Source organism: Urocampus carinirostris, chromosome 1 (assembly GCF_059441175.1).
Source record: "Urocampus carinirostris isolate Australia breed hairy pipefish chromosome 1, RoL_Ucar_1.0, whole genome shotgun sequence".
Lineage (NCBI taxonomy): Eukaryota > Metazoa > Chordata > Actinopteri > Syngnathiformes > Syngnathidae > Urocampus > Urocampus carinirostris.
The window spans coordinates 68,698,950-68,716,836 of record NC_142349.1 but is presented as its reverse complement, the minus strand read 5'-3'; the positions used below and the strand labels follow the sequence as shown (position 1 = coordinate 68,716,836).

At 41.6% G+C, this 17,887-nt stretch overlaps 1 protein-coding gene across 1 annotated transcript in view; it reads right to left on the bottom strand.

The window, feature by feature from the left end:
- Positions 1 to 1,056: 1,056 nt before the first annotated feature.
- kcnj9 (potassium inwardly rectifying channel subfamily J member 9) overlaps positions 1,057 to 17,887 on the bottom strand; it is an 18,231-nt gene continuing 1,400 nt past the window's right edge. Inside the window, exons 2-8 of the mRNA XM_088349779.1 lie at positions 16,401 to 16,769; positions 13,035 to 13,248; positions 8,293 to 8,494; positions 6,753 to 6,945; positions 4,386 to 4,583; positions 2,904 to 3,034; positions 1,057 to 1,607 (exon numbers count right to left, since the gene is read on the bottom strand). Of these exons, the coding sequence (XP_088205905.1) occupies positions 1,347 to 1,607; positions 2,904 to 3,034; positions 4,386 to 4,583; positions 6,753 to 6,945; positions 8,293 to 8,494; positions 13,035 to 13,248; positions 16,401 to 16,686 (1,485 nt within the window). The 5' untranslated portion in view covers positions 16,687 to 16,769 and the 3' untranslated portion in view covers positions 1,057 to 1,346. The remainder of the gene's footprint in view (positions 1,608 to 2,903; positions 3,035 to 4,385; positions 4,584 to 6,752; positions 6,946 to 8,292; positions 8,495 to 13,034; positions 13,249 to 16,400; positions 16,770 to 17,887) is intronic.

Below are 17,887 nucleotides of genomic sequence, written 5' to 3'. Positions count from 1 at the left end.
GGGACCATAACCACCCGTGAATTTTTTTAATTTTTTTTTTTATAAATTATTTTATTTTATTATTATTATTTTTAAAACCCGGTTAATGGGGACCAAAACCACCCGCAATTTTTTTTATTTTTTTTTAATAAATTATTTTATTTTATTATTATTATTTTTTAGACCCCGTTAATGGGGACCAAAACCACCCGTGAATTTTTCTTTTTTTTTTAAATTATTTTATTTTATAAAAATTTTTTTAGACCCGGTTAATGGGGACCATAACCACCCGTGAATTTTTTTAATTTTTTTTTTTATAAATTATTTTATTTTATTATTATTATTTTTAAAACCCGGTTAATGGGGACCAAAACCACCCGCAATTTTTTTTTTTTTTTTTTAATAAATTATTTTATTTTATTATTATTATTTTTTAGACCCCGTTAATGGGGACCAAAACCACCCGTGAATTTTTCTTTTTTTTTTAAATTATTTTATTTTATAAATTTTTTTTTAGACCCGGTTAATGGGGACCATAACCACCCGTGAATTTTTTTAATTTTTTTTTTTATAAATTATTTTATTTTATTATTATTATTTTTAAAACCCGGTTAATGGGGACCAAAACCACCCGCAATTTTTTTTATTTTTTTTTAATAAATTATTTTATTTTATTATTATTATTTTTTAGACCCCGTTAATGGGGACCAAAACCACCCGTGAATTTTTCTTTTTTTTTTAAATTATTTTATTTTATTATTTTTATTTTTTTTAGACCCGGTTAATGGGGACCAAAACCACCCATGAAAAGTGAAAATCTGCGAAGTAGTGACGCCCTTTCAAAAATGCTTAAAAAAATATAGATAGATAGATAGATAGATACTTTGTTCATCCCCGAAGGGAAATTCACATTTCCAGCAGCATCCCTGAGCTGAGAACAATCGAGAACAATCGAAAATGTATATATATTTTTTTTATTTTTATTTTTTTATTATTTTATTTTCTTTCTGTGGCATTTTATGTTCGTTTTGCCGGAGATCAAAGAGATCAAAGCCAGGAGAGAAAGCTTACCATGTGTTGTGAGTCATCATTTTATTCATATTTTGTTTCTTTTGTCTTTTATTAGCATATTTGGTATTGGAGTCATCCAAAAGTAATTGAAAGTAATCGGGTTAAAGTAACCCTACCCAACCTTGATTATTAACTACAACCAGCGTGACATCACACAATGAACACTTAGCATAGTCGCTAAATTAAAGGAATCAATGATCAGGGTTCCTATTGGTCGAAACACATCCTAAGTATATACAAGCTAATAAAATAGTTCTTGTCTTCTAAATACGCGAAACGTCTCTGTAAACATTCGTCTATTCCTGGCTCGCCGATTGGACGCTTCCGTTGGGCTCGCTGAGCCCGACTTCGGTCAATTCCCCGACGACGAAAGTGGGCGCTTCCCCTTTTCCGTTGTGGGGTACGCTCTCCGGGGGCGGAGCCTCGGGCTCCTTGGTGGGCTGCTGGACGAGGGTGGGCTCTTCGTCCAGCCGGCTGGAAATGGACCAGTAGAGGTGAGCGTCCAATCTGGCGGCGGCCAATGAGAGCTCTCGTGCTGAACAGGAGGGCGTGTCCACCTGGGGGGCGGGGGCGGTGATTAGCATTAGCATACCTGTCAACCTGTACGTTTTTTACCGTACAAAGTACGTTAATTATGCATTTTAAGACATGTACAATGTACGAGAAAATCAGTACGGAAAAACGCAAATTTGTCAATTATGGGACACACCGACGATCACGAAACGGCAAATCAATCGAGTCAAACGATTTCGCCGCAGTAGCCTCTATCTCTGTATCGTTTTTTTTCATCGCAAACATCGCGAGCGGTTTCATGCTACTGTGTGCATGCGTCTGCCGCCTGGGGATTTCCCATCATGCATCATTCCCTGGTAGTTGTGTAGTGAAAGGAAGTCCGTCTCTTTTTAGAGAACCGGCTTTTTTGGCTCAACTCATTAAAAGAGAGCCGTCTCTCAAACGGCTCACTTGCTTTGATGCATTATATTACGAATGATGATGTTGTTTAAAGAAGTTAAGAAGAAAAGGAAGTATAAAAGGAGAAAATGAAAAAAAGACAGGTTTGTGGTTATCCCTTTAATCAGTATATTACCAACAATCATTTAATGCAGAAAATGCATCCATCCATCTATTATCTGCATCGCTTATACTCAGTAGGGTCGCGGGGGTGCTGGAGCCCATCCCAGCCATCTTCGGGCAGTGGGCGTGGGACACCCTGAACTGGTTGCCATCCAATCACAGGGCACACAGGGACAGACAATTCGCTCGCTAGGGACAATTTGGACCGGCCAATTTTTTTCTAAATTTTTCTTTCTTTTTTTTTCTTCCTTTTTTCTCAGCTTTTCACCACTTTTTCATTTTGGTATTTTTTTCTTTTTTGTTCTATTCCCCCATTCCTTTAAGTCATTTTGTGCATTATTTTACATAATATTTGGTCATGTTAGGATTAAAGAAGCAAAAACAACCCGAAGAGCCATTTGGGACGCGAAAGAGCCGGTTCCTTTTAGTGAGCCGAGCCGAAGAAGCCGGTTCTCGACAAACTCTACTAACTTTACTCAACTTCGTTCTCCTTCGACTCGACTTCAAAATACCGCATTTAGGACACAACGTCAGGGGAACCCGTGTATTTTTACCTTCATGCACATTAACTTTGACTTAATTCGCTTCTTAATTCGTAATTTTGAGTTCTCATTTTTGTGCACCGGCTAGATTTTCTTATGCGCTGAGATTGTGCGAGCAGTGAGGAATTGCGCATGCGCGCAGCTTAGAAGGAACACTGATTATCGGTCTCCAGAAGCCGGATTTTATCAATTATCGGTACGGCTAGGAAAAAAAACAGACACCAGAAAAGACGATACCTCAAACGTGTGATGGAAAGCTCCGTAGTCAATATCGAAAAATCCCTCAGCCAGCGACATCATGGGACTGAAGCGATGGCCCCATTGCACCTCCTCAGCCAGGTAGGAGCTCCGGGCCTGGCAGGTCATTCCTGCACCAAAGAAACCGGAAGAACTTTACTCCCAGCCGCTTCGGCTTGAGCGGGGGATGGAAGCACAAGGATTTATGACGGATATTCTCGGCGGCAGAGTTACGACGATAAAAAAAAAAACCCTCGTCGGAAGTTGCTGAGCAAGGAAATCGATAGTGGTCTTGACCCTCACAGCTTCAAAGAATAGCAGAGAAGTTTTATGGTCCTCTGTGGGGGCATTTTCGAGCAAGGCAATCATTTAAGAAGATATTTTGCCCGTTTAGTACCAATCTAACATGTGATGACTATGTTTTTTTTTTACTAGTATGTATTTCAAAACGTGAGATGAAAGAACGATTGGAACTATAACAACACCTAATACTTTAATTACGTTTAAGTTGCCAAACAGAGTAAGTGTTCAAAACGTGAGATGAAAGAACGATTGGAACTATAAAAACACCTAATACTTTAATTACGTTTAAGTTGCCAAACAGAGTGTTGTTGTTTTTTTTTACTAGTATGTATTTCAAAATGTGAGATGAAAGAAAGATTGGAACTATAAAAACACCTAATACTTTAATTACGTTTAGGTTGCCAAACAGAGTAAGTGTTGTTGTTTTTTTTTTTTACTAGTATGTATTTCAAAACGTGAGATGAAAGAACGATTGGAACTATAAAAACACCTAATACTTTAGTTACGTTTAGGTTGCCAAACAGAGTAAGTGTTGTTGTGTTTTTTTACTAGTATGTATTTCAAAACGTGAGATGAAAGAACGATTGGAACTATAAAAACACCAAATACTTTAATTACGTTTAGGTTGCCAAACAGATTAAGTGTCTTCCTTTAAGTATAATGGTAAAAAGTAACATAGCATTTGTCTGTAAAAATTAAATGTTACATATCTTTTTTTTTTTTAATCCCACAAAAAAGATTTTCCAAGTAATTACAGATATTTAATGTTAAAAACACATTAATTTGAAACAATTTCACTTAAAGAAATAATGTATTATCTTTATAATATCATATATAAATATATTTATTATTTTACTTACTTGAAGAAATTAAAGTATACACTGCTCACGTAGGGTTTGTACGGATGCTTAAAATCCTTGAAAATGCTTGGATTTTAATGTTGTTTTTTCAAGGTCAGGAAAATACTTGAATTTTGGGTGAAGTGGAGACAGGACCCACTTGCGTGACGTTTCTCTCAGTTTTATGGGGAAGAAAGGAAAGGGTTGCGCCCGCGATCCGGTGATCGCTGGGCGCGGGAAGCAGGTCGCTTTGAACGCGGAAGTGGCACTCAGTGACATGTACTGAGTAAACGAGACATATCTGGCTCGCGAGCCATAGTTTCCGGACCCCTGATCTCACCTGTGGCCTCCACCATTCCCTCCAAGATGACGACAATCTCAAAGTCTTCCTTTTCCAGTTGCGCCTGCGACATGTCCCAAAACGGCGAATGGGAATCGATCTCGTGCGAGATGACCAGCGGGGACACCAGGAAGAGCCGGTCGTCCCCCGTCTCGAAGCCGACGCTTATGTCCGTCTGGTCCAAGGGGATGAATTCGCCTTCCGAGGGCAGAAATGGTCAGCATAAATACAAATGAGCAGTGTTGGGCGGGTTACTTTAAAAAATGAGTTATAGTGACTCACTACTTGTCCAAAAAGTAACTGAGTTACTCTATAGTAGAGGTAGGGCCCGGCCTAAAAAAATTCAGCCCGACCCGACCCGAGTCACGGGTATATAAACCCCATCTGAACCTGACGGATTACAATGACATACCTGTCGCGCTCCAGGGCTCCATGCTCTTACAAACTGTCCTATTTTCCCTTACAAAATACAAAATAATCTTACACATATATAAATACGTATATATATATATATATATATATATATATATATATATATATTGTTCATTAACATTTTGTTGTGAGGTTTATTATAAAAAAAAGTTCAAAAATTAAGAAGCTTGGACGTTCACTCTAGAAGGAAAAAATCCATCCAAATATAATGAAGTAGAATACAGTGGAACCTCGGTTTTCGAACGCCTCTGAGTTCGAACAAATCGGTTCTCGACCAAAAATTTCGAGAAATTCTTGCTTCGCTTTTAGTTAAAAAAATCGGAGTTGGAACGCCGGTACGCTAGGGTGCGATGCTGAGCGGCGTACGAGTGTTTTAGCCCCTAATTATGCCTCCGAAGAAGGTCGGTGCAAGCAGCAAAGTTGCTACAGGTGAAAAAAGAAAAGTAGTGCGTACAACTATTGCAATTAAGAAAGAAATAATAGCAAAATATGAAGGAGGTGTGCGAGTGTCTGATCTTGCTAGGGAATACCCCACTGTCCACCTGCGCCTTCTGCTGACCACCACAAAGGTAAGAAATCCTATTCATAAATATTTTCTTTATCCTTTAACCGCTCACCACTTTTTGTGGAGACCCGGGTGCTAAATGACGTGTAAACGACCTGATTTTTTTATTTTTACACGTTCATGTTAGCGTAATCTTTCGTACGGAAGATTACGCTAACGCGAACGTACGATTAGCCTGGGTTAGCCTCATGTTTACGTTCATGGTAAACATTCAGGGGGTTGGAACGGATTAAAAGGATTTTACATTACTTTTAATGGGAAAAACGATTTCGGTGATCGAACAAATCGGTTTTTGAACAGGGTTCTGGAACGGATTATGGTCGAGAACTGAAGTTCCACTGTAATACATTTTCTTATTCAAATTATGAATTCATTTTCTGCATTCAATTATTGTTGGTAATATACTGATTAAAGGGAGAAAAAGAAACCTGTCTTTTTTCATTTTCTACTTTTATACTTCTTTTTTTTTTTCACTTCTTTATACTTCAAAATAATTCGTAATATAATGCATCAAAGCAAGTGAGCCGTTTGAGAGCCGGCTCTCTTTAATAAGTTGAGCCGAAAAAGCCGGTTCCCTAAAAAGAGACGGAGTTCCTTTCACTACACAACTACCACGGAATGATGCATGATGGGAAATCCCCAGGGGGCAGATGCATGCGCGCAGTAGCATCAAACCGCTCTTTTTTTCATTTTCTCCTTTTATACTTCCTTTTTTTCTCAACTTCTTTATACAACAATAATGATTCGTCATATAATGCATCAAAGCAAGTGAGCCGTTTGAGAGCCGGCTCTCTTTAATGAGTTGAGCCAAAAAAGCCGGTTCTCTAAAAAGAGACGGACATCCTTTCACGACATAACTACCATGGAATGATGCATGATGGGAAATCCCCAGCCGGCAGACGCATGCGCACAGTATCATCAAACCGCTCGTGACGTTTGCAACGAAGAAAAACGATACCGAGATAGAGGCTACCGCGGCCAACTGGTTTGACTCGATTGATTTGCCGTTTCCTGATCGTCGGTGTATACCGGATGGTACCCATCATTGACAAATTTGCATTTTTCCGTACAGATTTTTTTGTACGTCGTACACGTCTTAAAATGCATAATAAAAGTACTTTGTACGGCAAAAACGTACAGGATGACAGGTATGCTAATCACCTCAAATTCTAATTCGCACAAGCATCAACGTCAGATGGAGCATCTCTTCAATAAAAATTCGGGAAAAAAAATCACAAGATGAATGCATTTAGCGAAAAAAATTCAAAAGAGAATTTTCAGCATTGTTTGTAATTTGACAAAAAGTCGGCCATTTTGATTTGTGGGTCTTCTTCAGTATCATAGTAATGAAAGTGCGTTTGCAGCCTTACCTTCCTGCGTCTGCTTGGACTTGATGAGCTTGGCCCGCATGTTGGCACCCACGATGTGCGAACTGCGCAGGTCGCCCACCCGGAACATCAGGCAAAGCTTGTCGTCTCGTAAGGAGATAACGGCGTGCTTGGAGAACACCAGCGTCTCCGCTCGCTTGTTGGGCTGCGAGATCTTCACGAACATGCAGCCCACCTGCAACGATGGCACCGTACGCATGAGCAATGTTCCCTGTGATTTTCTAACGGGTCTGAGCGTTCACACAAAGTCGGTGAGCGACGCTTGAAACAACAGTGAGCAACGGCAATCCCAAGTGTGGTGTTGTGGAAAATAGACTTGCATTTGTAGAATAGAGTTGCATACATTTAGAAATGTAGAAAGACTTGCTTACAGTAGTGAGGGAATGTTGACATCATTTCGAGAAGGTCCTTGGCAAGACAGTTGAGTTTCCCTAAAAGGGCATGAGACCTGCAAGGTCCCTCTGAGCAAACTGAGGCGAACAACATGTCCTAATAAGGGTACGACAACATCTTCCTTGTTGAGACGTCAGATCTCCGCCGCCTCTTGGGTTGTACTCAAATTGAAGCTATAAAAGCATTGTTATGTCTGGAGTTCTCTGAGTTCTTTGGGATGACGAAATAAAGAGCTCCCCCTCATGGCAAGCCTCGGTGTACTTGATTAAATCACGTAAGAAGACTTAAAAGATTATCGAACCTGCATTTTCTCCTACAGTATCTAATCACATTTTTAGTGGAAGTACAATGTTGGCAACAAGATTCACTTGGTATAATTGGAAATGATTTGAATGCAACACAAACGTTTTCTTCTTTTTCCCAGTTTTTTTAATTCCTTTAAAAAAATCTCATTGTGTTTATTTTTTCCTAACTGTTACTTTTTTCTTTTTGTTCTCTATTTACTTTTTCCAACATTTCTTTCTTTTCTTTTTTTCTGGATTTTTTCTAAATTTTTCCTTCTTTTTTCTCTCTTCCTTTTGTTTCTTTTTTTCTTAGCTTTTCACTACTTTTTTATTTTGGTATATTTTTCTTTTTTGTTCTATTTCGCCGCCTTCCTTTAAGTCATTTTTTGCACAATTTTACATAATATTTGGTCGTGTAGGGATTAAAGAAGCAAAAACAATCCGAAGAGCCATTTAGGACCTGAAAGAGCCGGTTCTCTTTAGTGAGCCGAGCCGAAGAAGCCGGTTCTCTAAAAACTCTACCGACTTTACTCAACTTCGAGTTTGACTTCAAAATACCGCATTTAGAAAACAGCGTCGGGGGAACCCTTGTATTTTTACCTTCATGCACTGTAACTTTGACTTAATTCACTTTTTAATTAGCAATTTCGAGCCCTGATTTTTGTGCGCTGGCTAGATTTTCTTGTGCGCTGAGAATGTGCGGGCAGCTATCTTACACACATATATATATATATAAAATCGGGTTTTCTAGCTTCATAATTTGAGAAGAATCGGTGACTGCACATAAGAAACCGGTGGGCTTCAATAACCCTAAAAAGGAGAATAAATAGCGAACGGGTGCTCACCATGAAGGCGTTGACCATGGATCCCAGGATGGCTTGTAGTAAGAGCAGCATGGTTCCTACGGGACACTGGTCGGTGATGACGCGATGGCCGTAGCCGATGGTGGTCTCGGTCTCGATGGAGAATAAGAAGGCCGAAATGAAGCCGTTGACGTTGTTTACGCACGGGGTCCACGTCTCATCCTCTAGGTGGTCTAGATCGCCCCTGAGGATGATGAAAAAACATATAGCCAACTATTTATTGAATTGATTGAGTAACCATTACATAAAGAATGTAGATGTTGCAATTTCGGGTGGACCCAAACGCAGGAAGCAGGATGGTAGCGATGGTATCTCGGAATAAAGTCATCAAGAAAGTAAAGAACAAATGGTCAGAAAAGCAGGATAAACTGGAAAAAAACGGGACGGTGGAGATTGAAAGTGGAAAATGAAAATCACCCAAAATTGGGTGCTGTCCAAAATGTCCTCAGTCTGATGAGGGACAGTTGCGGGATGATTGGACACAGTTTTCCAATTACAAACCGATTAGGTGGAATCGGTATAAAATTTTGTTTCACCTATTCTCAGCTCGAACTTAGCATTCTAAGTGACAAATGTTGCGACCTTGATTAAAATAATTTAAATGTCCCCTGCCCACTGCCCGAAGATGGCTGGGATGGGCTCCAGCGCCCCCGCGACCCTACTGAGGATAAGCGGTGCAGATAATGGATGGATGGATGGAGTAAGAGAGAGAGAAAGAGAGAGAGAGATAAAGAGAAAACTATAAAAAGAGAGAGAGAATGATGGAGACAGTTAGAGAGAGAGAGAATGATAGACAGAGAAAGAGAGAGACAGAAAGAGAGAGAGTGAGAGAGAAGGAAAGCGAGAGAGAGAGAGAGAGAGAGAGAAGGAAAGAGAGCGAGAAGGAAAAGAGAGAGGAAAGGGGTGAGAGAGAGGAAATGAGAGGGAGCGAAATAGAGAGAGCACAAAAGAGAAAGGGAGAAAATGGGAAATGAGAGAAGAGAGAGAAAGAACAAAAGAAAGTACAAAAGACAAAAATAAATAATGAGGAAAAATAGATAAAAAGAGAGATAAAGAGAGTGAGAGATGAAGTGAGAAAAAGAGAGTAGGAAGGAGAGAATAAAAAAGGAGGGTGAGAGAGAGAGAGAGAGAGAGAGAGAGAGAGAGAGAGAAAGAGTGAGAGAGAGAGAACGGGAAAAAAGAAAGAGCAAAAGAAAGTGAGAAAGAGAAAAAAGCAATTATAAAAAGTGGAGAAAGAGAGAAAAAAACAAGAGAGAGAGTAAGGAAGAGCGAGGTAGAAGGAGAAGGTGAGGAAAAAGTAAGAGTGAGAAAAAAAAGGCAAAAAATAGAGAAAGAAAGAGAAAGAGAAAAAATAAATAGATTAAGAAAGACAGTAAGAAAGAGGAACAGAAAAAAAGAGTAGAGAGAAAAGTAAGAAAAACAGCTTCAGTCGCTTTGCGAGTAGTGCTTGGCTCTGGCGACATCAAGTGGACATATTCAGAACTGCAGCTCGCCCTTTTCCAGCATTGTCTCGCAGGCGGGTTTAAAACCCTTTGACGGGCCTGTTCCGTCCCGCGGGCCGCACGTTCGACACCCACGCTCCAAACAACAACTCCAACAGCATTTAACTGACCTGTGGTCCACTTAAGTTGATTTGCAAGTCTCACATCATCCCAAAAGACGACGACGCAGTGTGAGACGTGTGCTCATACCTTTAAGTCGAGAAGGAAGAAATTTACTATCTAAGCCCGAGGAAATGCAGACTCTCCATTGATAGGGACAGGTCACATTTTTTACGACGTGGGCCCTTTAACTAATTGAGAGCGGGAAGCGACACGTAGCCGTAACGTCGTGAACGCTCTGTCATCATTTTTTTCCGCCATTTTGATTCCTGTAGAGAGCCCTTCCCCCTCCATGCTAGTTTCATTAAAAGATGGGCTCCTGCGACGTATTGACATCCTGCCAAGATCGCCGGCTCCATTACTCGTGTCTGGCGATAAATAAAGCCAATGGAAAACAAGTCGCTAATGTCGGCTAAATAATGACCTAATTGTCTCGAAGACAAATACTTGGCCAATTACAAAGTTGGCCAGCAGGGGGAACAACATCAAATAACATAAAAATGATTGGCAAACGTTTAGTGGGTCAGGAGGTAGAGCGCTCGTCTTGGGATCAAGAGATCGCAGTTCGAATCCCGGCTCCTTCGTGTTACACGTCGAAGTGTCCTTGGGTAAGACACTGAACCCCTAATACCCCCAATAAGCAGGTTAGCGCTGCACGGCCGCTATTGGGAAATGTGAAGCACACTTTATTTTTATTGCGTAAAACTGGTAACATTGTAAATGAGGAATTAGCATACAGAAGGATAACTATGTACAGACGCTCCCCTACTTACGACCATTCGACTGACGGAAAACGGTAGATACGAACATTTTTTTTCGGAATGTCGAAAAACATGCACATATGTGTTAGGTTTTGTATTGTGTGCACCTTTTTCCGAGTACAGGACATCACTGTAGTGCTTCTTTCCGCCGCTACCAGCGTGTGGCGCTGTGAGAGGTCACGCAGCATCCACTCCAAAGAAGAAATACGGCTTCTACTTTCTAGTTTGTGTGTAAACATGCTATACTGTATCTCCAGCGCACTAGGAACGCACTAGGACATTTTTATTGTTTAGTATCTCGTGCTTCCATTCAATATGGTGGGTGTAAAGTGTAAAGAAGAGGCGAGGCGTTTCATTGTAAATGAAAGTGGAATAAGAAAGCTTGATGCGGTTGAGAAAATGGTTGGATTGCTTTTTTTCGACCACTTTCTATCCCGGAGGAGGAAGTCGCCTAACTCTTGAAGCGCATCTTCCAAAAGTAAGTTCAACTCAACTTTATTTTTCTTTATAAATCAGAGTGGAATAAGAAAGCTTGATGCGGTTGAGAAAATGGTTGGATTTCTTTTTTTTCTACCACGGAGGAGGAAGTCGCCTAACTCTTGAAGCGCATCTTCCAAAAGTAAGTTAAACTCAACTTTATTTTTCTTTATAAATCAGAGTGGACTAAGAAAGATTGATGCGGTTGAGAAAACGGTTGGATCGCTTTTTTTCTACCACGGAGGAGGAAGTCGCCTAACTCTTGAAGCACACCTTCCAAAAATAAGTTCAACTCAACTTTATTTATCTTTATAAATCAGAGTGGAATAAGAATGCTTGATGCGGTTGAGAAAATGGTTGGATCGCTTTTTTTCTACCACGGAGGAGGAAGTCGCCTATCTCTTGAAGCGCATCTTCTAAAAGTAAGTTCAACTCAACTTTATTTATCTTTATAAATCAGAGTGGAATAAGAAAGCTTAATGCGATTGAGAAAATGGTTGGATTGCTTTTTTTCTACCACGGAGGAGGAAGTCGCCTAACTCTTGAAGCGCATCTTCCAAAAGTAAGTTAAACTCAACTTTATTTTTCTTTATAAATCAGAGTGGAATAAGAAAGATTGATGCAGTTGAGAAAATGGTTCCTGACCCCTGTTGTAATATGGCACTGTGAAGCATCACTTTGAAAGCAGTACCATCATTTACCCGACTGGGTAGGGTAGTGCTTGTTTATTTAGGCCTGGTCTTGCCTCTATTCTTGGAATAGGTCCGGAAATATCAACGAACTGAACAATGTTCCCTGTAATTTTCCTTACGGGTCTGAGCGTTCACACAAAGTCGGTGAGCAACGCTTGAAACGACAGTGAGCAACGGCAATCCCAAGTGTGGCAACTAAGTCATTATCAAACATGTCCAAAAGTTGACGTCAAGTTACATTTTGCTGAGTTTCCGGCAATGCAAAATTCTTTTTCTCTTTTGAATGAATTGACTCATGGTCTATTGCAAAGGTTGTACGGCCTACAAACGTCGTTTGTTCCTACATTTCTTTCACAAGATATCCATTTCTTTTTATTTCCTGATATATTTTGTCGCATGATATTCACATTTTTGGGGGCTTATTTAGTCGGTTGTAAGATACAGAACTGTACCTAATCACATTTTTTAGTGGAAGTACAATGTCGGCAACAAAATTCACTTGATATAATTGGAAATTATTTGAATGCATCACAAACTTTATCTTCTTTTTTCCGTGTTTTTTTTCTACTTTTTTTTTTAATTCCTGTGTATTTTGTCCTAGCTGTTTCTTTTTTCTTTTTGGTCTCTATTTACTTTTTTCCTGCATTTCTTTTCTTTTTTTCTGGCTTTTTTCTAAATTTTTCCTTCTTTTTTTTCTCTTCCTTTTGTTTCTTTTTTTCTCAGCTTTTCACGACTTTTTCATTTTGGTATTTTTTTCTTTTTTGTTCTATTCCCCCCTTCTTTTAAGTCATTTTGTGCATAATTTTACATAATATTTGGTCATGATGGGATGAAAGAAGCAAAAAATACCTGAAAAGCCGTTTAGGACCCGAAAGAGTCGGCTCCTTTTAGTGAGCCGAGCCGAAAAAGCCGGTTCTCGAAAAACTCTATCGACTTTACTCAACTTCGTTCTACTTTGACTCGACTTCAAAATACCGCATTTAGGACACAATGTCAGGGGAACCCGTGTATTTTGACCTTCATGCACTGTAACTTTGACTTAAGTCGCTTCTTAATTAGTAATTTTGAGCCCTCATTTTTGTGCGCCGGCTAGATTTTCATGTGCTCTGAGAATGTGCGGGCAGTGCGCAATTGCGCGCAGCGCGCAGCTTAGATGGAACACTGGAACTGAAGCGATTGAGGGCAACACTAACCTGCAGTAGGCGATGAGATACCAGATGGCGCCGAAGAAGAGCCAGGTGACGGCGTAGGCCATGACGAAAACGAACAGAGAGCAGCGCCAGTTGAGGTCCACCAGAGTGGTGAAGATGTCCGTCAAGTAGCGGTAGGTCTCACGCATGTTGCCGTGTTGCACGTTGCAGCGACCGTTCTTCTCCACGTAGCGCTGACGCTTACGCCGTGCCCGAGCTGCGACGGAAACACCAACATGGATGGAGGGATTGGTCTTGATTGGCATTATTCACCAGAGAGGCTCCTCTTGGTACAGGTAACACAAATCAAGGGTGTGTTTTAGACATGGACAGAGGGGACGTGTCCCCACCAATAGTGAGCAATCATTGTTTGGTCCCCACCAATCATACGTCACATCTCATCTCATTAGCTGCACCGCTTATCCTCAGTAGGGTCGCGGGGGTGCTGGAGCCCATCCCAGCAATCGTCGGGCAGTGGGCAGGGGACACCCTGAACTGGTTGCCAGCCAATCGCAGGGCACACAGGGACAGACAACTCGCTCGCTCAGTCCACCTAGGGACAATTTGGACCGGCCAATTCACCTGAAATGCATGTCTTTGGAATGTGGGAGGAAACCGGAGTGCCCGGAGGAAACCCACACAAGCACGGGGAGAACATACAAACTCCGCACAGGAAGTCCGGTAGCTGGATTTGAACCCACACACAGGAGGTTCCCAAGACCTTAGAACTGTGCCGCACAGGCGCTAACCACTGCGCCGCCGTGCTGCCCCAAAATTAAAAAATGTGTCACGTCCCGACCAATGCCAAAATAAAACTGTAAGGGAAAATATAGTTTCATGATACTTTGAATGGACCTTTGTAAATGGTAAAAGGTCTGCATTTACATAGCGATTTTCAAGTCAATGAAGACCTCCCAAAGCGCTTTACAATGTGCTTCACACTTACCCATTCACACACACACTCACACACCAATAGCGGCCGTGCTTATTGGGGGCATTAGGGGTTCAGTGTCTTACACAAGGACATTTCTGTCACGGGACCGGACCAGATCGAAGGCCGGAGGCAGGAAGGATGAACGCAATCACGTAATGACCAGTTACTTTTATTTAGCAAAATAAAAGTTATCCAACACTCGGGGACAAAACAAAAACAGGCTTACAGGCAAACAGGAACTCAGACTAGGAATACTCACAAAACAGGCTTTTACTCAGAACGGGCAAACACATGATTCCTCAAGTCAAACAGAACAGATTAATGCAGAACAGAAAACGCAATGAACCAGCAACCGGCCATACCCACAACCCGCCCTTAAGAAGCACACACGCAAATTAGACGATCTGCTACAGCCGGGGCCAGGGGGCGGGGCCAGCCGGTCGCCACGGCGACCATGCTTGACATGACAACTTCGACATGTAACACGGAGGAGCCGGGAATCAGGTTACTTATAAAAACCGTAAACATACTGATATAAACCTTAAACATACAAAATATAGCACTGAAGAAACTTTCGAACAAATTCCACTTAGGAACGATCGTCCGGAATTTGGGCAGCGTCTGTAAACTATAACATACGATTGTAAACATGCTCAGTAACAATGTGGCATTACAGATAATGTAGTTATTATGTTATTAAACACATAGTTTCACATAAAGGGATTGGATAGTCACTTTGTACCGTTTTATTGTTGACTTTTGTTGTGAACAAAATATTTTATAGTGCAGTTGCCTATTTCTACTTGACCAGTGTCCCAGGTTGTGAGAGTTTAATTTAATTTACTAAAATCACTTTATGCTGTGTACCCCTGATTGTTATATTACAGGGTTACATAACACAACTACCTGGCTGTACTTCTCTATTTAACTGACTTGGATACCGCCTAGAAAATTTCAAATTTTTCGTATGATTTTATCCTCAAAAGTGCCTTAACAAAGCCAAAGATTATATCCAGGTGCTCTTTGTATTCTTGCAACTATTGTATCCTCTTGGGGTTTGCTAACTATTAACGAAGATGGCCTTCACTTTAGTGCCGGGATGCCTGCCCAAGAGTTTGCCTCCCTTTTCCACATTCCTTTCTTTTCACAATGTTTCACTTTCCTTACTGCTCATTTATTATGCTCACACGCCATCTAGAGACCAGTATTATTCACTTCATTTATTCATGTGATTTCTGTCTAAAACAATCAGATTATTTTCTTGTATTCATGTGACCTCGCTTAAGCCAATCAGATGTGTTGTTCTATGGCTATGATTTCCAAATAAAAGAGTCTCTAGCCATTGGGGGAGTGTGATTCCTTCCTGAGCTGATCTTGAGAGCACACCTCCAATGGAAGGGCTATCAAAAACCTTATTTCCGAGAGTGTGTTCTTAATACAATCTCAGGTTTTAACCTTGACAAAAACCTATGCACTTAAAACAGCTTAAGAAGTGAAGGATTTTATACATGTGATTATAAAGGATTTTATACGATCGAATACAAGTTACATTTAATGCAAAAGATATTCAATGGCGGGCAGCACGGTGGCGCAGTGGTTAGCGCGTGTGCGGCACAGTTCTGAGGTCGCTGGAACGTCCTGCGTGGGTTCAAATCCAGCTCCCGGCCTAACTGTGCGGAGTTTGTATGTTCTCCCCGTGCTTGCGTGGGTTTCCTCCGGGCACTCCGGTTTCCTCCCACATTCCAAAGACATGCATTTCAGGTGAATTGGCCGGTCCAAATTGTCCCTAGGTGTGAATGAGTGAGTGAGTTGTCTGTCCCTGTGTGCCCTGCGATTGGCTGGCAACCAGTTCAGGGTGTCCCCTGCCCACTGCCCGATGATTGCTGGGATGGGCTCCAGCACCCCGCGACCCTACTGAGGATAAGCGGTGCAGCTAATGAGATGAGATGAGATATTCAATGGCTGGGCTGTGGTGCGTGGTCAGGGCACCCTAGTAGAAAATGTTGTTTATAGGAACGGCGGGAACAGGACGAAAGGCTGATAAGATAATCAGCACATCCAGATGCTGGTGACGCAGAAAGGCCCTGATTATGTAGAAACGCTCGGTGATGTTTTGAACATTCCAAACATCGCGACGAGGTGGTGGAGCCCAGGGGGGCTTCCCTGGCACGCCCATGGGAGGAGCCGGCGCCATTGTGCAGGGACAGGATGGTAGGTTGTGTTTGGTTAATGGAGTCAGATAACTAATTCGAACAATTTGGTAAACGGTACATTTTGATATTTATTTCCCAACAGAAGATAAAAAACATTATTTAACTACTGTAGGTTTCTCTATCTCGCCAAACGACAATTTCACCTTACAATCCCCCCTTCAGAACAAATTAATATTGTATCTTGGGGTCTACTGTATTATGACAAGAGGAAAGGTGACTCACCCCAGCCGAATCGCCCCCTCTCCTTCTCTTGTCCCTGGGTTTTCTTCCTGGTCTGATGGACCGTGGCCTCCCGCTCTGCCATCTTGGATTGGAAGGACCGGTTCCCCTTGGTACACTCGGTCGCCGCCACGTGGCCCATGTCCTCGGATACGTTGAAGACGCCGCGGCCCTCGGCGGGGGGCCCCGGGGCCTCGCTCACCGCCTCCTGCTCCCCTTTCGGCTTCCGGTCGGCAGGGAGGGAGAGCGACTCCGGACGTGGAGGCAGGACGGAGGTCTCCACGGCCATGGTTTTTATGGTTGTTCCTGCTTGTGCGTGTGTCTGTGTTATTGAAATGTCACTTTGATGTTTGTTGTGCTACCATTTGTTTGCTGAAACATGAGATGGAAAAATGCAAGTCAGGCTATTGTTCAGGCACAATGGCTAATTTGCTCGCCCCAACACAATCTATGTACAGATTTAGGGGGCGCGAATAAAGATTACCATACCCTCAACCTCAGCCAATGTATCCCCTGATTGAATGCAATTCCCAGTATTAAACGACAATGCAGCACCTATTTACTCACAGCAAGACAGACTATGTAGAATAAAAAGAAAGATCGTGGGCGAAACCCTTCCTCTTTCCTTCAATAAAACTTGTTAGAAACGTAACGAAATTGGGTCCTGTTTCCGTTCTGGTCTCTGACACAAGGTTTATGAGGTTTTGAGTTTCCCTTGCCCTCATGTAGGTTTTAGATCAGGGATAGTGTAACAATAGTCTGTAATTTGCAATAGTCTGTGGTCCGTGCAGCCCTTTGGGACTGTCCTTTCTCAAGGTTTCTTCATTTTCCTCATGTTGAAGTTTTTGAGTTTTACCTTGCCCTCATGTAGGTTTTAGATCAGGGTTGGTGAAATAATAGTCTGTAATTTGCAATAGTCTGTGCAGCCCTTTGAGACTGTCCCTTGTCAAGGTTTCTTCATTTTCCTCATGTTGAGGTTTTTGAGTTTTCCTTTGCCCTCATGTAGGTTTTAGATCAGGGGGGGTGAAATAATAGTCTGTAATTTGCAATAGTCTGTGCAGCCCTTTGAGAATGTCCTTTCTCAAGGTTTCTTCATTTTCCTCATGTTGAAGTTTTTGAGTTTTACCTTGCCCTCATGTAGGTTTTAGATCAGGGTTGGTGAAATAATAGTCTGTAATTTGCAATAGTCTGTGGTCCGTGCAGCCCTTTGAGAATGTCCTTTCTCAAGTTTCCTTCATTTTCCTCATGTTGAAGTTTTTGAGTTTTCCCTTGCCCTCATGTAGGTTTTAGATCAGGGGACAGTGCAACAATATTCTGTAATTTGCAATAGTCTGTGGTCCGTGCAGCCCTTTGAGACTGTCTCTTCTAAAGGTTTCTTCATTTTCCTCATGTTGAGGTACAGTATTTGAGTTTTCTCTTGCCCTCGTGTAGGTTTTAGATCAGGGGGTGGTGAAATAATAGTCTGTAATTTGCAATAGTCTGTGGTCCGT